The sequence below is a fragment of the Leptonychotes weddellii genome, chromosome 9, assembly GCF_054177405.1.
Source record: "Leptonychotes weddellii isolate Sample4059 chromosome 9, ASM5417740v2, whole genome shotgun sequence".
NCBI classification, from domain to species: Eukaryota; Metazoa; Chordata; class Mammalia; order Carnivora; family Phocidae; genus Leptonychotes; species Leptonychotes weddellii.
In genome coordinates, this window is record NC_138377.1 from 85,215,816 (window position 1) to 85,241,084 (window position 25,269).

The 25,269-nt window shown below is 37.7% G+C and overlaps 1 protein-coding gene across 1 annotated transcript in view; it reads right to left on the bottom strand.

Moving 5' to 3' along the window:
• Positions 1-20,248, bottom strand: part of DNAAF4 (dynein axonemal assembly factor 4) — a 57,683-nt gene extending 37,435 nt beyond the window's left edge. Inside the window, exons 1-3 of the mRNA XM_006732035.3 lie at positions 19,848-20,248; positions 19,357-19,504; positions 15,817-15,950 (exon numbers count right to left, since the gene is read on the bottom strand). Of these exons, the coding sequence (XP_006732098.2) occupies positions 15,817-15,950; positions 19,357-19,504; positions 19,848-19,970 (405 nt within the window). The 5' untranslated portion in view covers positions 19,971-20,248. The remainder of the gene's footprint in view (positions 1-15,816; positions 15,951-19,356; positions 19,505-19,847) is intronic.
• Between the last annotated feature and the right edge of the window lie 5,021 nt (positions 20,249-25,269).

Below are 25,269 nucleotides of genomic sequence, written 5' to 3' on the forward strand. Positions count from 1 at the left end.
CTGGAGAAGATGCGGAACATAATTCCATTTGATCAGATGACCATTGAGGACCTGAATGAAGTCTTTCCAGAAACCAAATTAGACAAGAAGAAGTATCCCTATTGGCCTCACAAGCCAATTGAGAATTTATAAACTTGAGTTGGGGAGAAAGCTCTGGCCCTCGTATTGTAAATGCTGGACATTAAAAATAATGATACGGAAAAAAAAAAAAAAAAAAGCTAACCTACTGAATGAAAGAAAACATTTGTAAATTAAAATATCTGATAAGGGGCTAATATCCAAAAACACAAACCATCCAATTAAAAAATGAAGAGAGGACCCGAACAGACATTTTACCAAAGAAGACATACAGGTGGCCAACAGGTACATGAAAAGATCCTCAACATCACTAATTACCAGGGAAATGCAAATCAAAACCACAGTGAGATATTACCTTGCACCTGTTAGAATGGCTAGTATCAAAAGGAAAAGAAATAACAAGCGTTGGTGAGGATATGGAGAAAAGGGAACCCTTGTACATCGTTAGGGGGAGTATAAATTGGTGCAAACACTATGGAAAACTGTTTGGAGGTTCCTCGAAAAATTAACTATAAAACAACCACATGATCTACTTCCAAAGAAAATGAAAACTTATACTAAAAAAGATATATGCATGGCCCCAGCTTTACGGCAGCAGTATTTACAAGAGCCAAGACATGGAAACAATCTAAGTGTCTACCGATGGATGAACAGAAAGAAAATCTGGAATATATATACACACTAGGATATTGTTCAGCCACAAAAAAGAATGAAATCTTGCCATTTACAACAATATGGATGGACCTTGAGGGCATTATGCTAAGTGAAATAAAACAGAGAAAGACAAATACCATGTGATATCACTTATATGTGCAATCTGTAAAACAAACAAAAAAACCCTAAGCTCATAGATACCATGAACAAACGTGATTGCCAGTGATGGGATGTTGGGTTGGGTGAAATGGGTAAAAGGGGTCAAAAGGTACAGATTTCCAGTTTTAAAACAAACAAATGAAAAAGGACTGCTGATATTATATTACATGGTTTAATCAAGAAAAAAAGACAATACAGACCTTTTTTTGCCTTTACTCTCTTGATTTCTTTAAAAACCTATGATTTCTTTTAAAAAGCGATAATTTTTAAAGTAGAATTATAACATATATTATTGAGTTATAACAATTACATACACATGAATGGCAAAGCAGCCCAAAGATGTATTAGAGGAAAGTCGCTATATTTTACTGGAATTGAGTCAGTGTTTACTTGAAGTAGATTCTTATAAGTTAAAAGTGCATCTAGCAACCATTAAAAAGTTTGTTTTTTTTTTAAAAAAGATGATGTAACATCTTCTTTTTTTTTTTTTTTAAAGATTTTATTTATTTATTTGAGAGAGAGAGAATGAGAGAGAGAGAACACATGAGAGGGGATAGGGTCAGAGGACGAAGCAGACTCCCTGCCGAGCAGGGAGCCCGATGCGGGACTCGATCCAGGGACTCCAGGATCATGACCTGAGCCGAAGGCAGTCGCTTAACCAACTGAGCCACCCAGACATCCCATTAAAAAGTTTTACAACAACCTAAATATATATATTATAAAGGAGCTCTAGTTTCAGCTTTGATAGGCAAAAAGCTTAGAAGGTTGTCACTCCAATCCTCACAACAACAAAAAAAGATGGACAAACTGAAAAACAACTAGTTTTCTTTGACTCATCAAAGAAGAAAGTTGCAGGGCAAACTGTTACCCTGTAATCTGGAGAGACAGGTGTATCCAAAAAGACACAAAGATCTGCTTGCCTGTAGCAAAAGTAACTAGAGCTATAAACTAATAGGAATACTTAAATGGTAATTTTGACAAAATACTGGCGCTTAAGGGTGGACTAGCAGGAGAATGATAAACTTTCAGGCCACAGTCTTGAGAAATGCCCCCACATTTTTGTGGGCTTCACCTCCAGAAACTCCCTCAGGCTACAATGATGAAGCTCTGAATAAGATAACTGTGTCTCTGGCAAAGGGAGGGGAAGAATAGTCATTGTGGATTACAGAAATACCTAGAGCATTCTCCTTAAAGATCTACCATCCAGAGAAAAGGACTTTGCCAAAGCTTAAGTCCCTTATCTCTGCTGGGGGAAGAGAATCCCTCCCACTCCAGTCTTCTCCAGCCTCTCTGTCCAACCTAAGGAGAGAAGAAAATAGTTAATAGGGATTCAAAAAAATAGACCAGGAACACTACAGACAAGGAAGGCAATAGGAGGCAGTGGGGAAAAGCTGTCTCACTGGGAGAAAACTTGTCAAGATCACAGTCCCAAGATACAGGCCCATGAAAAAAGTGATATTTAATTGAAAGATTATGAATGCTTCCTTTCCCTTACAATTTACTACCACACCAAAAGGGCTCCAGGATAATTAGAGTAGATTATATAAGAGAGAATCTTACGATAAAGACTCTCTCAGAAGAAGAAAAAATGGAGAAGCCCAGAGTCAAAGGGGGAGTTAAAAAAAAAAAAAAAATACCAGACACTAGAAGCCTTTAAAGCTTCTGATACATACAGCCACAGCTAACATTAAACATAGCAGCCACATTAAAATAAATCTATACCCTAACAGCCTAATAACCTCAGTTTCTACTACCTGATACAGGTCTAGCTTTCAATAAAAAATTGCAAGACCTGCCAAAAGGCAAGAAAAACACACCATAAAGAGACAATAATCAACAGAACCAGACTCAGATATAACACAAATATAAAAATGATCAGACATGGAATTTAAAATAACCGTTTAATATGTTAAGAATTCTAATGGGGGCGCCTGGGTGGCTCAGTTGGTTGAGCGACTGCCTTCGGCTCAGGTCATGATCCTGGAGTCCCGGGGTGGAGTCCCACATCGGGCTCCCTGCTCAGCAGGGAGTCTGCTTCTCCCTCTGACCCTCCTCCCTCTCATGCTCTCTGTCTCTCATTCTCTCTCTCGCAAATAAAAAAAAAAAAAAATCTTAAAAAAGAATTCTAATGGAAAAAGTAGACAATATGCAAAAATGCCAGGTAAGAATATATCTTTTTTCAAAGATTTATTTATTCTAGGGGGAGGAGGGGCAGAGGGAGAGAGAATCTCCAGCAGGCTCCCCACTCCAGCAGAGCCTGACTCCATGCTAACCCACAACTGTGAGATCGACCTGAGCCAAAATCAAGAGTCAGATGCCTAACCAACTGAGCCACCCAGGTGTCCCAGGTAAGAATATCTTAAAGTATTATCTTCCACATGTAGCTATATATCATTCTAACGAAGAATTCCTTAAGAAGGAAAATTAAAATAATAACTCAGTCTAAAGTTTAATAGTTTTAAAATTTTTCTTGAAAGTTATAAACTTCTGAAATTATTTAGTTATTTATGTTCTATGGAAATGGGAATCTGGTGTTTAGAATTATATAGACATCTGTTACAGCCAAAGTTAAAATGGAACAAAACTGATTTTCATTTTATTTCCCCTCTCTTATATGAGCTAAATCATGGTCCCCAAATCCATATATTGAAGTCCTAATCCTCAAATGTGACAATATTTGGAGATAAGACCTACAAGGAGGTAATTAAGGTTAAATGAGACCATAAGGGTGGGATCCTAATAAAACAGAACTAGTGTCCTTATAAGAACAGACACCAGAGAGCTTTCTCTCTCTCTCTCTCTCTTTCTCCACCTTGTGAGAACACAGTGTGTAGGCAGTCATATATGTAAGTCAGGAGGAGAGTCTTCACTAGAAACTGAATTGACCCACACCTAGAGCTTGGCCTTCGCAGCCTCCAGAACTGTGAGGAAATAAATTTCTGTCATTTAAGCCATGCACTCTGTCATTTTTTGTTATGATAGCCTGAGCCAACTAAGACATTTCTCTTTTCCCTTTGGCAAATTTTCAAAATAGGTGAAAGGGGCCCAAAGAAAACAGTAAGAGCTATAAGGAGAGCCAATGGCTAATTAATTCACAAACCAAAAATAAAACTCATGAATTACTGAAAGGAAATTGTTCAGCTTTCCAACAAATTTGGACATAGATTATCCTCCCTTTCAGTTTACTTCATTGAATTGATATCTGAACTTACTATAAAAAGCATAAGAATTTGTAAGTAACTTGGAAACTACACATGTAGACAAGAATAAAAGCAAGCTCTTATTACACTAGTTAGCTTTCCCTCTCTCCTTCAACAAAAGTTATTATGTGGTAGAAAATTCTGTTTTTACAGTATATGATTTCATAACCCTGTCACGATTTGTTTGGTATCTTTTAAAGATTCAGCTTCAGGGGTGCCTGGGTGACTCAGTCATTAAACGTCTGCCTTCAGCTCAGGTCATGATCCCAGGGTCCCTGAGATTGAGTCCCACATCGTGCTCCCTGCTCCGCAGGAAGCCTGCTTCTCCTTCTCCCACTCCCACTCCCCCTGCTTGTAGTCCCTCTCTCGCTGTGTTTCTCTCTGTCAAATAAATAAATAAAATCTTCAAAAAGAAAAAAAAAAAGATTCAGCTTCAGCTTACTGATGGAGAAATTTTTCTTAAGCCAGTACCCAAGTTTATTATACACAGAGACAGTACGGACATATTTAATGTTATGTATGTTACAAAGTTCCCATTTGACTAGCCTTCAAATGCAAGGGACAGGGGTGCCTTACTTGCTGTCAGTAGAGCATGCGACTCTTGATCTCCAAGTTGTGAGTCTGAGCCCCGTGTTGGGTGTGGAGAGTACTTAAAAATAAATAAAAACTTAAAAAAAAAACAAACAAATTCAAGGACCAAAACTGACAGGTTTGGGCCAATGAAAATTAGTTAATATACTTTTGTACCCTACCCTTCATCTTATCCTTGCTGCTCAGTAATAATTTTATTCATCTCTGACAACTGACTTTTGCAAACAATTTCCTTTTTAGAGATGCCTAATTGGATTCTGCTACTTCCATCTCAAAAGACTTTGCTGTTGAGAAGACAGGAACCATTCAACAACTTCGGTTCTTTCAATTTTTCTCTAAACAAAAGTATTTCTTCTTCTACACTCTGTTCTTTCCAAAGCTAACAAATACCCTAATGGGTATAATGAATGAATGAATAAATTTTAACCATACCTCTGGAAGAGATGAAAAAGCTTGAAATAAACAAAAAAGGTGGACACATGTATGACTGCTGAAAGTTTACTTCTACACAAGTGCTGTGAATCTGGAATATACCTACACAAAAATGAGGTAGGTCAGCATACTTGACAAAATATATATATAAGAAAGGCAGTGTCAGAGATTACTGCCTTTTCTGATGTTACCAAATTAATGGCTAAAGTTAATTTCTCATATGCTTAGAAATTTGTTAGATTTACACAGAAAATTAGTACATTCCTATTAGAGCAAAAAGAAATTAAAAGTAGGAAAAAGGGGGTGCCTGAGTTGCGCAGTCAGTTAAGCATCTGACTCTTGGTTTCAGCTCAGGTCGTGATCTCAGGGTCATGAGATCAGAGTCTGCTTAAGATTCTCTCTCCCTCTGCCTCTGCCCCTCCCTGTTCACATGTACACACACATTCTCTCAAATAAATAAATCTTAAAAAAAAAAAAAGTAGGAAAAATAACCATAAGAAGGTAAGTACTGCCAGTTTTTTTTAAAAAAGTTTCCTTATTATGAAAAAATATGTTTATTATTGGGAGAACACAGAAAATACCAAAAAGAAAAAAAATTACTAGTAATCTTACCATCCTTTCATTTTCTACTCATTTTTTAAATTATAAAAATAAGACTGGACACCTGGGTGGCTCAGTTGGTTAAGTGTCTGCCTTCGGCTCAGGTCATGATCTCAGGGTTCTGGGATTGAGCCCAGCGTTGGGTTCCTTGCTCGGGGTGGCGGGGGGGGGGGAGTCTGCTATTCCCTCTCTCACTGCCCCTTCACCCCCAGGTCGTGCACTCTCTCTCTCTCTCTCAAATAAATAAATAAAATCTTTTAACAAAATAAGATTTTAGGGGTGCCTGGCTGGCTCAGTCAGTAAAGTGCATGACTCTTGATCTCAGGGTTGTGAGTTCGAGCCCCATGTTGGATATGGAGATTACTTAAAAATAAAAAATAAAAAATCCTTAAAAGAAATAAAATTTTATAAAATGACCTTTTCAAATTATCAGATAACATATGGATATGCTACAATAATAATTGAAATGGAAAAGCCAATCTTCAAATTCAAATAGAATTACAAGGGACCCAGAATAGCCAAAATATCTTGAAAAATAAAATCTTGGAGGGCTCACACTTCCTAGTATCAAAACTTACAACAAAGCTACAGTAGTCAGGAAAGTGTGGTACTGACAGAGACAGACATATAGATTAATGGAATAAAATTGAGAACCAGAGAATAAATCCATGCCCAATAAGCTGATTGATTTTTGACAAGGTCAAGACTATTCAATGGGGAAAGAATAGTCTCTTAAACAAATGCTCCTGGGACAACTAAAAATCCACATGCCGAAGAATAAAGCAGGACTCATAGCTCAAATCATATACAAAAAATAACTCAAAATAGGGGCACCTGGGTGGCTCAGTTTTTAAGCGTCTGCCTTCAGCTCAGGTCATGATCCCAGGGTCCTGGAATCGAGCCCTGCATCGGGCTCCCTGCTCCGCAGGAAGCCTGCTTCTCCCTCTCCCACTCCCCCTGCTTGTGTTCCCTCTCTCGCTGTGTCTCTCTGTCAAATAAATAAATAAAATCTTAAAAAAAAAATAACTCAAAATAAATGAACAACTTAATATAAGAGGTAAAAACCATAAAACTCCTAGAAGAAAACACAAGGTAAACCTTCATGACCTTGGATTTAGCACTGAATTTTTATTTATTTAGTTTTTTTAAGATTTACTTATTTATTTTAGAGAGTGAACAGGAACAGGGGTGGAGAGGGGCAGAGGGAGAGAGAAAAATCGTGAAGTAGGCTCCCTGCTAAGCACAGAGCCTGATGCGGGGCTCGATCCCAGGACCCCGAGATCATGACCTGAGCCGAAACCAAGAGTTTAACTGACTTAACTGACTAAGCCACCCAGGTACCCCACCACTGAATTTTTAGATATGACTGACACCAAAAGTATGAGCAACAAAAGAAAAATAGGCAAATTGGACTTTATGAAAACTTAAAGGTTTTGTGTGTCACAGGATACTAGCAAAGTGAAAAAAATCTATAAATTGGGGGAAATTTTTGCACATCATTTTCTGATAAGGATCTATTATCTTGAATATATAACTCTTACAACTCAACAACAAAAACAAATAATCCAATTTAAAAATGAACAAAGGACTTTATTAGATATACAATTAAGATATACAAATGGCTAAGAAACACTTGGGAAGATTCTCAACATCACTAACATTAGGTAAATGTAAATCAAAACTACATTGAGATACCATTTCCCACCCATTAGGATGGTTATAATCATGAAGAGAAAATCTAAGCAGGCCAATTATAAGAGAGATTGAAGCAGTCATCAAAAACCTCCCAACAGGGGTGCTTGGGTGGCCTAGTTGGTTAGGTGTCTGCCTTTGGCTCAGGTCATGATCCCAGGGTTGGGGGATCAAGCACCACGTTAGGCTCCCTGCTCAGCAGGGAGTCTGCTTCTCCCTCTCCCTCTGCCCCTCCTCCTACACATGCACACACTCTCTCTCTCTCTCAGGTAAATAAGTAAAATATTTCAATAAACAAGCAAACAAACAAAAAAACTCCAACAAAGAAAAGTCCAGCATGAGATGGCTTCACTGGTCTATTCCACCAAACATAAAAAAAGAATTAATACATATCATTTTTTTAAATCTTCCAAAACTGAAGAGTGGGGAACACTCCCAGACTCATTTTATGAGGCCAGCACTACTCTGGTACCAAAGTCAAATGAGGACACTACAAGAAAAGAATACTATAGGCCAATATCCCTAATGAATATACATGTAAAAACTCTCAACAAAATATTAGCAAACTGAACTCAACAGTATATTGAAAGGATTATACACCATGACCAAATAAGATTTATTCCTTGGATGCAGGAGAGTTCAATATATGCAAATCAATCAATGTCATACACCAATTTAACAAAATGAAGGGTTAAAATCATATGATAGTTTCAATAGATATAGAAAAAGCATTTAACAAAATTCAACATCCTTCCATGATAAAAATTCTCAACAAATTGGGTCTATATGGAACATATCTCAACATAATGAGGGTCATATATGACAAACCCATAGCTAACATCATATCAATGGTGAGAAACCAAAAGTTTTTCCTCTAAGATCAGAAACAAGACAAGAATGCCCACTCTCATCACCTCTACTCAACACCTCTACTGATGTCTCAGCTAGAGCAATTCAGCAAGAAAAGGAAATAAAAGGCACCACACTGAAAAGGAAGACATGAAGTGTCTATATTTGCAGATGCCATACACAGAAAACTCTAAAGACTCCAAAAAAACTGTTAGGACTAATAAACAAATCCAGTAAAGTTTCAGGACACAAAATCAATATAAAAAAATTAGTTGCATTTCTACACTAACAACAAACTATCAGAAAGAGAAATTAAGAAGAAAATCTGATTTACAATAGCATCAAAAAGAATAAAATAGGAACAAATTTAACCAAAGAAATGAGGGATCTGTACAGTGAAAACTAAAAAACATTGCTGAAAGAAATTGAAGAAGACACAAATAAATGGAAAGATATCCCATGTTCATATTGGAAGAATTAATATTGTTAAAATATCCACACTACCCAAAGTGACCTACAGAGTCAGTGCAACCACTATCAAAATTCCAATGGCATTTTTCACAGAAATAGAAAAAAAAAAAAATCCTAAAATTTAGATGGAACCAAAAAAGATTCTGACTAGTTAAAGCAATCTTGAGCAAGAAGAGCAAAGCTGGAGGAATCATACTTTCTGATTTCAAACTATATTATAAAGCTATAATAATCAAAACAGATACATAGATCAATGGAACAGAACAGAGAGCCCAGAAATAAACCTATGCATGTATGATCAATTAATTTTTGACAAAAGCACTAAGAATGTACAGTGATGAAAGGATAGTCTGTTCAGTAAATGGTGCTAGAAAAAAATGGATATTCACATACAAAAGAATAAAACTGGATCCCTACCTTACACCATACACAAAAATCTACTCAAAATGGATTAAAGACTTGAATGTAAAAACCGAAACCTAAAACTCCTAGAAGAAAACATAGGTGGCAAGTTCCTTGACATTGGTTTGGCAATGACTTTTTAGATTTGACACTAAAAGCAAAGGCAACAAAAGCAAAAATAAGGTAAGACTACATCTTCAGAGCTTCTGCACAGCAAAAGAAAACATCAACAATATGAAAAGGTAATGTACTGAATGAGAGAAATATCTGCAAACCACACAGCCAATAAGGGGTTAATATGCAAAATACAGAAGAACTCATATAACTCAGTAGCAAGAAAATAAATAAAAACTTTTAAATGGGCCAAGGACCTGACTAGTCATTTTTCCAAAGAAGATATATAAATGACTAACAGACATATATATTCAAAGGAAACAAAATCACTATCTCCAAGAGATGTCTTTATACTACCATACCTTGTTCACTGCAATATTATTCACGATAGCCAAGATATAGAAACAATCTTTTTTTTTAGAGATTTTATTTATTTATTTGAGAGGGGGGAGGGGGCAGATAGAGAGAGAAGTAGACTCTCTGCTGAGCAGTGACCCCCCGCCGAGATCAAGACCTGAGCCAAAGTCAGATGCTTAACTGACTGAGCCACCCAGGCACCACTATAGAAACAATCTTAAGTGTCCACTGATGGATGGATAAAGAAAATGTGATATGTATATATATACACACACACATATACACACACATTATGTTCATTATATACACACACATATACATTACGTATATACTATATGTAACATCTGCATAGTATATATGAAATACAGCATATCATTTACACGTAGAATTTTTTTTTTTAAGTTGAACTTACAGAAACAAAGAGCAGAATGGTGGTGGTCAGGGGCTAGGGGGCAAGGGAAATGGGGAGAAGCTGTAATAGGGTACAAATTTTTAGCTATAAGTGCTGAGATCCAATGTAAAGGTAACTTTATGAAGTGATATATATATTTCTTTTTGAATTCCATCAAACATTTATTTTTTTATTATGTTCAGTTAGCCAACATATAGTACATCATTAGTTTTTGATGTATTGTTCAACAATTCACTAGTTGCGTATAACACACGGTGCTCATCACAACACGTGCCCTCCTTAATACCCACCACCTGGTTACCCCATCCCCCCACCCCCCTCCCTTCTGTAACACTCAGTTTGTTTCTCGGAGTCCAGAGTCTCTCATGGTTTGTCTCCTTCTCTGATTTCTTCCCATTCAGTTTTCCCTCCCTTTGTGATAGATTAATTAATTAATTAATTAATGTGATATATACATTAATTATGGGATTCCTTTCACAAAATATATGTATATCAACTGTTCACATTATACACTTTAGATATATTACATTTTTGTCAATTATACCTCAATAAAACTGGAAAATAAAATACTTAAAAATAAAATAAAAGCCACCATGGCAGCACTTTGAAGGAAAAACAAACAAAAAAATGTATTTGATCTGTAAAACTTCTTGGGGCGCCTGGGTGGCTTAGTCATTGGGTGTCTGCCTTCGGCTCAGATCATGATCCCAGGGTCCTGGGAGAACCCCGCATTGGGCTCCCTGCTCCGCAGGGAGACTGCTTCTCCCTCTCCCACTCCCCCTGCTTGTGTTCCTTCTCTCGCTGTGTCTCTCTCTGTCAAATAAATAAATAAAATCTTAAAAAAATAATAAAACTTCTCAATAAGAAATATCAAAGATAATAAAGGTGAAAAATAAAATTCAAAAGGAATTTTGATACAAAGACTGAGTATACTAACAGCACAATTAAGTGTCTTACGATGGTAATAACTGTTAATAACAAATAAAGTAAGAGAATGAAGATTTCACATATAAGGAGTAGGTCAAAGGAGTTAGGAGATACCAAAAGCATAGAGCCCTAAGAATGGTTTATAGGGAAAATGCTAAACATGCAAAAGCAAGAAACAGGATTGTGAGAAAGTCAATAGGGTGAACAGTGCTGACATGCATTGAAAGGGAAGAAAGTGAAGAAAAAGGAGGGGCTGGGGGATAAAAAAAATTCTAGGAACATGAACATTACTATTAAAAAATGGAATAAAAAAAGAGCCAAGCAGTTCCTTGTGGTTTTTGTACATTGTACACACTTCCAATAAACAGGGCATCTGGTTCACTGATAAGAACTTTTTAAGGCCCTATAGCATAACCTAGACAATTCCAGAAAGCAACTTATACCTCATCTGCATGATTATGCAAAGTTGTTTCACAGTTTGAGTTTCAACTTTGTGAAAATGACAGAAGAAAGCACTTCAAATTTGATTTACCTAGGTTAAAAGCTCAGAGGGCAAAAGTGAAGTAGTACTTCCCCTGAAGAAGAAAACAAAAAGAAAACTCAAAAGGGAAGAGGGTAATCTATAAAACAAAATAGTAAAGAAGACAGACAAAGCAGGCAGTAGCAGTCAAAATTGTCAGACAAAGAGAGCATGCTTCAGAAGATCAGTTTGGTGTCAGTATTCCAAACTTCCATTAATCACCTCAAAACGTATACCTCCACCTCAACCTCTTTCCCTCTTGCCTCCTTCACCCTGAAAACAAAGGATTCTTTTAACTGTCTGTGTCCTTAAGAATTTTCCAAATCGTGTTATTCTTTATTCCTGCCCTCTAGTGTCCAAAGATAAAATATACTGCTCTTAGCTAAGACTAATTTTTTCACCTGTTCCAACCTTCATCCCACCTGTTGCATCATCATCAGTCCCCTCCCTTGGTTGTATTATCAACTTCTCTCTCTTTACTAGCTTCCTTCTTCAACATATAAACGTGCTCAGGTTCTTTCCATCTTAAAAATACAAAAGCTCTGCCTCTACCCTGCAACCACTTCATACTCATTAACCAGAATGAGCTTTTCCAACACACAAACCCAATTAATTTGATATTCTTGCTGAAAAATCCCTTAAGAGTTCCCCATTACCTGCAGAAAAATTTTCAAGATACTAAGCTTTATTTCTGACCAACAAATGTTCCCTCACTGGGCCATATTCTGTCATGGACTTATCCAAGTTATTTATAATTTTTCCATTTATTCCTCAGATACCTGTGACTCATTCTCCAATATTTGGCACAAAAAACACTGCCTCATATTTCCTGCCTGTACTCTCAGACTGAGATACCAATCTTTCGTCAGTGTTCTCTTTCTATCCTCCCATGACTTCTCATGCATCCTATGGTGTAATCTGTTTTTTCTTGTCTGTCACCTTCTCTATACCATGAGTAAACTGAGAGTGAAGACTGACTTGTTCAGCTCTGTAGCGACACCTTTCACAGTTTTCAATAAATAACTATTAAATGAATGAATGATAGATCAGCAGCAAAGACACCAAAAAGCTGATGCTGTAAACCAAGTGTGAAGCATCAAACACTTCAAAACTCATTGAAATGTGTTCAAATTTTAATATTTTACAACACTGAAAGCAATTGTTTTATGGAGCTTACAAGGGAGCCAACAAAATAGCCTTTCTTCCCCTGGGCCTTTTTATATGCAGACATGGATCATCTCACTATCAACCTAAGGACGAGCAGACACAAGGAAAGGCAGTGCTAAAGATGATGCAGAGAAATGGAATCAGAGCCTTGATTTAATTACATTTGATCACTGCTTTATCTCTGAACTTTTCGTGCTGGATGAATCAAGTTCTCTTTATTATTTAAACCCTAATCTTTTAAATTCAAACTAATTGAGTAAAGTTAATTGCAAAATGGCCCCAAATTCCTCCCATCCCTCTCTGCACACCCCTTTGCAATATGACTTAATCCCTCTTTCGTAGAAGAGGTGTAGTCTCTTTCTCCAGTCCTTGAATCTGGGCTTGCTATATGACTTATTTTGGCTAACTGGACATTAGCAAATATGACATGGCAGAAGCTTTAAAAGTGCTTGTGCATTAGGGCTTTCCCTTTCTTGCTACCAAGAACCTGGACTACGAAATCAAGAAGCCCTGGAGACTGAAATACCACATGTAGAGAGAGGCTACAGCTCTTCCAGGCAAGGTTTTAGACATGTGAGTGAGACCATCCTAGCACATCCGGCCATAATAAATCCAGCCCCAGCTGACAAGAAATGCCTCACCAACACACAGAATGTTGAGAAATAAGTCTTTGTGCCTTTACATCACTAAATTTTGGATAGTTTATTACACAGTGTTATTGACTGGATGTTTGTGTCCCTGCCAAATGTATATGTTGAAGCCTTAATCCTCAGAGTGGCTGTACTTGGAAATGGGGACTTTGATGAAGTAATTAGGGTTAAATGAGGTCATAAGCATGGGGCCCTGATAGAACAGGATTAGTGCCCTACTAAGAAGAGACACCTGATTTCTTTCTTTCTCTCTCTCCACCAACTACAAGCCAAGAATAGACTCCTCATCTGAAACTGACTTTGCTGGACCTCAATCTGAGACTTCTAGACTCCAGAACTTTTAGAAAATAAATGTCTGTCATTTAAGCCATCCAATCTGTGGTATTTTGTTACGGTAGCCCAAGCAGACTAATACATACAGCACAGTGAACTGACATAATGAGTCTTAGCACCAGCCCTGCTAATTATTTTTAAAAGATTACTATTAAGGAGGGCCTGGGTGGCTCAGTCAGTTAAGCGTCTGCCTTTGGCTCAGGTCATGATCCCAGGGTTCTGGGATCGAGGCCCAAGGCCGTGTCCGGCTTCCCGCTCAGCGGGGAGTCTGCTTCACCCTCTCCCCTGTTCATGCTCTCTCGCACTCTCTCTCTCTCCATCTCTCTCTCTAAAATAAATAAATAAAATCTTTTAAAAAAAGATAACTACCAAAAAACTATTATTTTTTGAGATGTAAATCAAGTTTTAATTTTTGGTTTAAGCTAATAACAGGTTGCCTTTTTTTGTTTTAGCTCTTCATCTACTATTACTGAACCTTGAAAGTTCTTTTCTGAATGTCTAAGATTAGACAGAGTAAAAAATATTGCATCTATCCATCAAAATAGGACTTAGCTACTGTCACAGGGTCCTAGAACAATGTATTTACATTAATTCATTCAAATATTTGAGCACCTACTATTTAACTTGGCAATAGCTGTAATAAGGATGAAAGAAAACATAATCCCAACTCTGAACTCTACTGAAGGAAAGAAACAAACAAAATGGACCATTTGTAGTATAAGTTATAGACTTTCATAGATGCTTTCCACTTTCATATCATCTACAGCTTCATATTTTATACACTAACACCCCAAAACCACCTTTCCAAATACCAAATCAGGCTTTCAGATATAAGTACATTAATAACTTCAAGGCACAGTATGGTGCTACTGCCAGTTTTGTTATTTTACCAATACAGCGAAATGTATACCATTATTTATCTCTTTTATTAGTTCAGGGAATATTTATCTGTTACCACAAATTTTATATTATTTTGCTTTTATTTTTTAAAATTCAGGAAAATGATAAAATCAAAAGGCTGACAGCAGTGATAACACAATAAGGAAAAGATGGAACTCAAGTATACTGAAAGCAGGAATCTTTGGTCAGCTGACCATGTGCTAAATTTTTAAGTAAAGGATACTATATAACCATAGGGTATATATAAAAGACAAATAGAAGTAATGAAAGAAGTGGAGACATCCTTGGAATTATGAACTGTTGATTATGAATACAATACTAGTAATCCATATACAAAAGAAGCATCATGGGTCCACAGAGCTCTTGATGAAATGCTAGTTATAGATTCCTTAATCTTTTCAAGATGTCAAATGAGAATATGAGATAAGAAATTACTTGCAAAAATTAGAATACGTAGATCTATAAAGTGGATTAGTGGTTGCCTGGGGCTGGAGTGAATGGGAGAAATGGGGAGTGACTCTTAACAGGCACAGGGTTTCTTTTTGGGTGATGAAAATGTCCTAAAACTGATTGTGGTGATGGTCGCACATCTCTAAATACTATAAACTAATGAACTGTAAGCTTTACATGGGTGAATTATATGGTATGTGAATTATATCTCAAAAAATATATTGCTGATTAAAGCTTTAACTTGAGGGGCGCCTGGGTGGCTCAATCAGTTAAGCGTCCAACTCTTGATTTCAGCTCAGGTCATAATCTCAGGGTAGTGAGATTGAGCCTGGCTTCAGGCTCTGCACTCAGCCAGAAGTCGGAGTCTGCTTGAGATTCTCTCCCTGTCCTTTTGCCCCTCTCCCTGCTTGTGTGCTCTCTCTCTAAAATAAGTAAATCTTAAAAAAAAAAAAAAGCTTTAACTTGGAAGCCTCAACAGTTAAAAAGATAAGAATATGTCAATGTTTAGTATTGACATAATCTAGGCTCTTCTTGTTTTAAATAATCATGTCCTTTATTCCAAGATTAAAAAAGAAGTAAAACACTTTTACCATGCAAAATTATAATTTTTTTACTCCCTTGGAAATAGAACATTCTCCCTGAAACAAGTAAATCTATTGTCCAACCTGTATACCCTCTACTTTCATACAGATTTTCAGGAATACATGTAAGTAGTAGATAGCCTCTATAACATAGTAAATCCTATAATCAAAGTATGAATAAAGAGGTGAGGAAGTACAGTGATTGGAATAAATCATCCTTACAGAGTTTACTATTATCTCTTTAATTAGAGAACTTTCCTAACAATCTGCAACTTACCTTCATCATAACATTTAGTGCATATTTTTGATCTTCTCGCCTTGCTGCAGCTTTTGCTGCTGCAGCTTCTTTTGCTCTTTCTTGGGCTTGTAAAATAGATTTCTCCCTTATTCTTTGCATCATCTCTTTGTCAACTAAAACAAGAAATATCACTAAATTAGGATTATGATGAATGTTTTACTTAGGAGAAAACTGCTTAACATACTGATCCAGGATGCGATGGTGGGAGGGGGGACCAAACTTCACATGGAGAGATGAAAACATTTCTCACTATTAAACTGGCCAAGCTAACATTAAAAAGTAAGCAAGCAACTATAACAGCAATTAATTACTACAGAGGGAGAGAACGAGAGAGAGAGAGAGAAAATACGAATGAGAGAAAGTGGGAACAAAAGAAAAGGAGAATAAGAGGGGGAATGATAGGTGCCTGGGTGGCTCAGTGGGTTAAGCATCTGCCTTCGACTCGGGTCATGATCCTGAAGTCCCAGGATCGAGTCCCACTTCTGGCTCCCTGCTCAGTAGGGAGTCTGCTTCTCCCTCTGCCTGCTGCTCCCCCTGCTTGTGTTTTCTTGTCCTCTCTGTGAAATGAATAAATAAAATCTTTAAAAAAGTGGGGGGAATGATGAGGACAGGGAGAGGGATATAAAAGGGAGAGAGGGTAGTGAAATGAGAGGGGGGAAGTGGTAAAGAGAAGGGGATGGGACAGGATAGAGGGAAAGAATACACATTTATCTTTCTCCACTCTGTCAAGAAACCAGGGCTATTTGCTTATAAACCTAATCACAATAAATCATCACTATGGGGTCTCCTAGAAGAGAAGAAGAGTTTTTTTTTTTTTGTGATATACAATATCACAAAAATATATATACTTCTTCATTAATGCATTAATATATACCAACAAGTGTAATAAATACTATAATTTCAAAGTAGTGAAATAATAATAATAATAATTTCAATAATTTCACTGAGTTGCTGTGTAACTGAGTTTGATTTCTAAAGGAATCTCAAACCTGGGTTTTGAAGTAAAATCAATACTCACTACTTATTACATAAACTAGTTTTAAGACTGTTTTGATTAGTCTAAATCAGAGGTTGGCATACCATGGCCAAATCTAACTTGCTGCCTGTTTTCCTCTAGCACACAAGCTAAGAATAATTTTTACATTTTTAAATAGTTGAAAAATCAAAATAATATGACATATAAAAATTAGATAAAATTCAAATTTTGGTGTCCATATATATGTGTTGTCTATTGGCTGCTTTTGTGCTACCATAGCAGAACTAAGTAATTGTGACTGAGACCATGGGGCTCATAGTATTCAAAATACTATCTGGTCCTTTACAGAAAAAATTTGTTAAGCTTTGGTTTAAATAGTCAAAATTTGGAATGGATGACCATATTACCATGAAAGAGAAGAATCAAGTAGGTGTGAATTGCAAGCAGATGTATAGAACAGAAAGGAAGATCATGATTAGGAAAGAAAATTCCCTTCCCACTCCTGGAAAAGACAGCCAAGCAGTTAAGAAGAGAATTTGACATAAAAGAAAGTGTCATGTAGGGAAAAGGAAAAGTAACAGGTTTCCTGATGATTCTTCTTTTTTTTTTTTTTTTTTTAGATTTTTATTTATTTACTTGTGGGAGACAGAGAGAGAGAGAGAGCGCGCACACAAGCAGGGGGTAGCGGCAGGCAGAGGGAGAAGCAGGCTCCCCACTGAGCAAGGAGCCCAATGTGGGACTTGATCCCAGGACCCTGGGATCATGACCTGAGCTGAAGGCAGATACTTAACCAACTAAGCCACCCAGGCGTTCCATGATTCTTCTTTATATCTTAACAAGTTGGCAGACAGAATGTTTCCTGGAGACACACACACACACACACACACACACACACACACATTTAAGTCAGTGGTTCTCAAGCCCGGTCAGTCATCAGAATCACCTGGGGTCCCACCACTCCCAATCTGTTTATTTTAAAATAAGCCATTGTAGGGTGCCTGGGTGGCTCAGTTGTTTAAGCGACTGCCTTTGGCTCAGGTCATGATCCTGGAGTCCCAGGATCGAACCCCACATCAGGCTCCCTGCTCAGCAGGGAGTCTGCTTCTCCCTCTGACTCTCCCCCTCTCATGCTCTCTCTGTATCATTATCTCTCTCAATAAATAAATTTAAAAAATAAATAAATAAATAAATAAAATAAAATAAGCCATTGTAATAGGTGATGATTCTGGTCCCATATTACTTTAAAATTAAGATTATCAATAAGAATTGAAATAAATTAAAGTGTTTACATTTGATCTTAGGTAAGAAGTCAGAACACCCTGGGTGTGTTTCACGACATAGTCCCAGGCCCCATCTCAGACTTACTGAATCACAAAGGAAGGAGTGAGTAGGACAGCAAGAATCTGGTTTTTAAAAACTCTTCAGTTAGTCTGGAACTCACTAAAGAGCTAAAGTAACCTGGCTATGGTAATCTACCTTAGCCAGTATTTTCTGAGCTGAATACTAGACTTTACAGAAAAATTCTATCTGGTCCTGGGGATTACAAAATTAGATTTCACTGCAAGATATCAAGAAAGAATTAATATAAAGAATGACTGCAGGGTGCCTAGCTGGCTCAGTTGGAAGAGCATGTGACTCTTGATCTCGGAGTCATGAGTTCGAGCCCCATGTTGGATGTAGAGATTACTAAAAAAATAAATTAAAAAAAAATGACTGCAATCTCCCCATTCTCAGTAGTTCCTACTGAAGACTTAATGCCAGAGGCCTACGAGAAATTTCAGGCAGTAGATATAAAGCTCTAGAATACATGACAACTAGAACAGGGAGGAAGAAAATAAAGGTAAAGCGGTAGAGGGCAATCACGACCCACAAAGCCAATCGCGGCAGAAGAATACTCATTAAGAGTACAGAGAATAGGGGATCTCAGCTTTGCACATTATAACCCCTGAAAAGCTTTTCCCACTCACAGAAATTGATTTGATTGGTCTAGGGTGAGTTTCAGACATGTGTATTATTTACAAGTTTTGCAGGTGATTCAAATATGTAGCCAGGGTTAAGAACCACTGCTCTAGAGTCAAACTGCTAAAGCTCCAGTTCCAGTCTGCCACTTACTAGTTGTGTGACCTGTGCCAATTATTCAATCCTTCTGTACCTTACTAGCCTCACCTTAAAAAAAAAAACAAAAAAACAAAAACAAAAACGGGGGTGGGAGGGTGGTAACCTAAGTAATAGGTTGTTCTGAGGATTACCAGATGCATTAATGCCTAATACAAAATAAGTGCTCAATAAAGATCATATCAAGAGGCCTTATCCTCTGAAGACACAAGCCCACATCTGCTTGAGAACTATTACAAATGTGCTCTAACTTTTGAATTATTCAATCTTTAAGTTATTTAAGTGGTAGCTGAAGCACTATGTCATTTAAATCATGCTCACGTTCCTACTTTTTCTTCTAGAAGAGAAACAATTGTTCTGAAAAAAAATTTTAAGGTATAAAATATAAAAAGCACAACCAGATGAACATCTTTTAATAAAAAACTTACCACCTGACACAGAAAGGGTCTCCCACATGGCCACTTCTTTTTTATACAAGGTGAATACAATAGTGTCATTCCCAATCTTGGCTTTGCTGTTTTCATCGTCTATGGGTGCATAGAGAAACACTTCAAATAAAAATGGAGAAAAGTTGACCTATTCAGAAGGGGGTAAACGGAGGTTAATTTAGTTACACAAAATAAAGACACAGCCGTTAAGAAACAAATGATGGGACCAAGATCATTTTCTTAAATGCCTGCTATAAATTTACTCGATTAACAAGGCATATGAAGAAATCCTGGATAAAAATCATCTCTGGTCTGATGACATCTGTCTAAAGATGAGGTATCACCTCATGGGATTCGGTTTAAAAAAAAAATAGAACTAAATTTTAGGATGCTTATCTGCAAGAACGCGCCTGCGGCGTGTACATAGAAGCGCTCTTAGAAGCTTCGGAACACACCCCCGGGGACCCGGCAGGCACAACTCGAGTTCCTACCTTCAAATAGTTTTCCGTGCAGAACACGTCCACGTCTCTGACGCAGACGCCCCGGAGAGGCACGGAGATAAACACCGCAGTCTTCGTCTGCTGCCAGTTGTAATCGCTAACCTGCAGCGGCATCCCGCGAGGTGTCTGAACAAGAGGATGCGGATGGTTAGGACTAGCCACCTGCTCGGTTGCTAGGGAAGCCGGGGTTACCACGCACCAGCCCTTCCGGGTCAGGCCGGGCCGCGGCGCCCCGCGTTCCCAGCGTGCCCCGGGCGCGCCTCTGCGACCGCCCCGCAAACTCCTCTCGTGACTGCCCGGGCGGTAGACCACTCCTGTGGCTATTATCCGTTCCCTGGAGCCTGAGTGAATCACCGAAGAAATAGGCCTTCATTTTAAGAAAAGAGCCTTGCGCCTGAGCATGCAAAAAAAAGAAAAAGAAAAAAAGGAGTTACCAGAGGGACCAGACCTGTAAGAAGCAGGTGCACCGCCCCCGCGCCTAGCAGCCCTGGCCTTTTGTTCTGATGAAGGCTGTCAGAACATCATTTGGTGTTCCTGTTTTGGAAATTACCTGGGAGCTTGGCCTTACTATTGTAGTGGTCCAAATCCTCTCAACTGTAAGGCCACCAAAAGATCGTAGATAGGTTTCACTACATGGTTTAAGACCTGGGAAGAAGTGGCATTATGACTCATGTGACAAACGCTTGGCTGCAACTCATCTGTAGGATAGCTTGGATTTACACGGATACATTTTACAATTGCTTAAGAAGACTTAGTTCTGGAAGGAAACTTGAAGGTGATGTAGTTCATCCTGCATATTTAAGGAATTTGAGACCCACACACTTAACCCCATTGCCACTTAGATTAGTGGCAGAATCGTGATTAAAATCCTGCTCTCTTAACTCCCATTGCAATGATCTTTGCCCAGGCTGCGTTCTCTAGACTTAGTTTATAAGTTACTGGAATTTGATGTTTAAAAAACAAAACAAGAGTGGCTCAGTCCTTTGGGCATCTGACGCTTGGTTTCCACTGGGGTCCTGATTTCAGGGTGGAGAGAGCAGAGAGGCCTGGGCTGCGTGCTTTGGGAAGAGTCTTTGTGAGGTTCTCTGCCTCTCCCTCTGCCTCTCCCCTCGCCCCTCTCTCTAAAATAAATAAAATATTTTTTTTAAAAGAAAAAAAAGGACAGAGTAAATTTACATGAAATTTAAGCACTTATGAACTACTTGCCACCTATGGATTTGGATTTTAAACTTTTTACTTTTGCAGGCCATTAAAACAAATTTCAAACCTCCTGAGAATATCCTTGAGAACAGTTTAGGAGCAGTAGACTTGGAAGAAAAAAATATCATCTTTTCCCAAACAGGCCACCCCTCAGTACCTTATCTTATTTTGTCGGAGGTTCATCATCTCAAGGTTCTGTAACTTTGACTACTGGGAGCCATTCTTAGATTTCTTTCCCTTTGTCCTCACTTTTGGCATTTTCTCCCCTTTGATTCTATTCTTACTTTTACCATTTTGTTTCAGACTTTCCTATGTCTCCAAAAGAGAGGAATTATGCATTTCTTTCATATAAAATTTTAAAGGCTAGATTCTCTGACTATATAAAAAGTGTGATAATGTATGTATGGAAGATAATGAAAGGGATACATTGTGTCATTTGGGGCTTTTAAAAAAATCTGTTAGCAATCACTTTGTTAAAGCACATACACACTTCTGCGGTTAAATTGTTCTCTGGACTACCATAGTCTTACTAAATTTTCTATACTCTGAATGAATTATCTTTTAAAAAAATTTGGTAAGTTTTATTACTGAATCATTGTTTCAACTGATAGCAACTTAAAACATTAACTTTTAATGTTGTTTTATGGTTTATGTATTTATCTAAACAGTGTTTCACAGCCTTGACACATTCAATCTTAAAGTCTTAAACTATTTCTTATTACATTTTAAAAATGAAAGAGATCTAATTTAACCCATGTATAGATAGAAGTTTGATATATGGTAGGGGTAGCTCTGCATGTAAGTGGGGAAAAGCACAGAAAGGAATGGCTATTGAATACATTATTGCTATGAGAAATGGTTACCACATTTTAAAAAATGAGATTAGATCTCTACATGCATATGGTGTCATACACAAAGATGATTTTCAGATGAACTAAAGACAAAAATTTAGATATTAGAAATACATATCTAGCAAAAAATACATATCCATTGATCTTGGACTAAGACAGGAATTCTTAAATATGATATAAAAAGCACTAGCCATAAAGGGAAAAAATTGAAAACTTGAACTAAAACTAAGAACTCGTGTTCATCAAAAGGCACAACAAGGCATGTGAAGATATTTTACATATAAACCCTTCAGCCAAAGACCACAGACACACATGTACTTGAACAAGTTGAGTTAGGTACTCACTGAGCAAGGTAGAACACACACCATTGGGTGTCTCAGTAAGAGGATGTTAGAATTTAGGGAAAGGTCTACGGGAAGGAGGGTTCCCTCTTTTTTTTAAGGTTTTATTTATTTGACAGAAAGAGCACAATCAGGGGGAGCAGCAGAGGGAGGGAGAAGCAGGCTCTCCACTGAGCAGGGAGCCCAATGCAGGGCTCAATCCCAGGACCCTGGGGTCATGACCTGAGCCAAAGGCAGATGCTTAGCCAACTTATCCAACCAGGCACCCCAGGAAGATTCCCTCTAGATGGGTCCTTTCAGGAAGCAAGGGTAATTCTATGACTAAAGAAGTGACTCTTGGGGCACCTGGGTGGCTCAGTCGTTAAGCGTCTGCCTTCGGCTCAGGTCATGATCCCAGGGTCCTGGGATCGAGCCCCGCATCCGGCTCCCTGCTCAGCTGGGAGTCTGCTTCTCCCTCTCCCTCTCCCCCTGCTTGTGTTCCCTCTTTCGCTGTGTCTCTCTCTGTCAAATAAATAAATAAAAATTAAAAAAAAAAAAAGTGACTCTTCATAGCAGTTTCCTAGCAAAAACCTGAAAACAAGCCAAATGTCTATCAATAGTTTTATTCACAAAACAGAATATCATAGAACAGTGAAAATGAATTAATTATAGCTATACACTGGATAGATGAGTGAGAAGAGTAAGTCATCTATTGGTTAAAAATTCCTTCCTATGTGGTAAAACTATAAAGGAAAGTAGGGCACAAGAAAGGACCATGATTAACTCCTAGGTGAAGGTCTTGCCAATGGGACCCTTTGTGAGCTGATTTCCACTGCATGAATTAAGATAGAGTTTCTCAGAGTGTGGTCCCTTGACCATAATATCAGCATTCCCTGGGAACTTTCTAGAAATACAAAATCCCAGACCCCAATCCTGGTCTACAGAAATTCTGGATGTGGGACCCAGCAATCTGCATTTTAACATGCCCACTAGGTAATTCTGACCCATACCAAAGTTAGAACCACTAGGTTAAGGGCTAGGTTTTATTGGTGAAAAAGGAAGCTTGTTTACAAAACTAAGGAAAAAACACAGGTTCCCCCATTCTGCCATCATCTCAAGGAGAAGTATATTGGGGCCAGAGCACTATGTTGGATCTTCAGTGTGAGTTTGCATTATAGGAGAGGAATTCCATCCCCTTTTTGCTCTCCCTTCTTGCAGGGCAAACGTGAAAGGAATCTTGTCAGGAAAATCACTGGGGCACCAGGCAGTCTTGGTTTAGGTGCAACTATTTATAAGATTTGTCCAAGAGGGACACCTGGATGGCTCAGTCGGTTAGGCATCTGGCTCTTGATTTCTGCTGAGATCATGATCTCATGGTTGTGGCATTGAGCCCCACATCAGGCTCCACGCTCAGCAGGGAGTCTGCTTAGGATTCTCTCTCTCCCTCTGCCCCTCCCTCTGCAGTGCTCTCTCTCTCTCTAAAATAAATAAATAAATCTTAAAAAAAAAAAAAGACTTGTCCAAGAAAGTCAGCTACCCAGTATCTGCATATCTTGAGTCACATGGAAAGTCTTCATTGGAAGAAAGTAATAGTACCATGGCCAGCTGAGTTCAGATGCAGTCTCTCTCACTGGGAGACCAGAGATCCAGGTCCTATTGGCTGGTTCCCTAAGAAAACCCAGAGAGAACATCCAAAATCATTTTTGTTTGATTCTGTTAATTACATCAAAGCAAGCCATCAGAGAGCACAAGAGAAATTGCCAAGTTATATTTCTCCCTCTCTCTCTCTCTCTAATTTTGGGTGATGGATATGTACTACTTGTATTGTGATTCATAACTTAAATATACAAATATCTGCATCATTTTGTATGTAACAAGTATTACAAAATTAAAGTAAAAATTTAAAAACTAGCTCTATGGTAGAGGAAGGTCTATTTTCTTACATATTGTGAGGTTCTTAGGGAGTGAAAATGTACATTATGAAACAACAATTAAATCTGATTTATTATTCTTAACCTAAAATTAAGTAACTATAATTTTGTTTATTTTTGATGGTCATATTATCATATTTGGCCATGGGGAAATGTTGATTATGATTTTCAATACCATTCCAGAATTTTAAAAGCCTTTTAAAAATCCTTTATTCTTAGAACAAGATGATTTAGACCAACTACGAAAGTTTTTTTTTTCCTCTAGGAAATGGAATCAGTCTTTCTACAAGAAACCTTAATTCTTTTTAATGGAGAATAGCATTTCAGACCAAAATCTATGCAATAGATTTTAAATGCATTAGTTATTTTACTATTTTAAATTTGGGCTTTAGAAAAAGACAATGTGGTTTACAATTAGACAGAATATATAGTTAGAGCTCATTTAGAATGTATAAAGTGACTATTCTTTCCTTTTATTTTTGGTCCATATATCTTAGATTTATACTTATGGAGTATAGATCTTGATGATTTTTTCTATTAGATTGCTTTAGCACAATATCAATTATTTAATTTTTTAAAAAAGTCTGATCTAACATATAAAGAGCTTGAAAGTCACCACTCTATCTTATGTAAAAAGCTGAACAAAATAAAAAATCAGCAACTCTTCTTAGATCCATAAAAAAAAGTGAGGTCACAGAGCAAATCACTATCCCCAAAATTGGAGAGATCAACAAATGAATACAGAGAATCATAACCAATCAGAGAAGAAACCTCCATGGGAACAGTGTCAAGGTAGGAAAACCTGAACTGTAGGTGACAAATTGCTGCTCACTGTGGATAAGTCTCAGACATAAAAACTCCAGGGGGACCCAGTCATCAGGGAGCCCCTACACTTTTATGAGTTTTACTTCCCGAAGCTGTACCAGGTTCTCACAGTCAATATCAGAGAAAAATCTCCCAGTGCTCTCAACAGGTGGAGGGGAAAAGGAACTATTTTGAAATATGCCAGAGCATTCTGTTCTTCTTAGCAAGATCTGCCTTCTTGCTAAGGCTAAAAACCTATTTAACCAGATCCTAATCTGCTGGGCTTTTATCAGAGTTTAACTGAGTT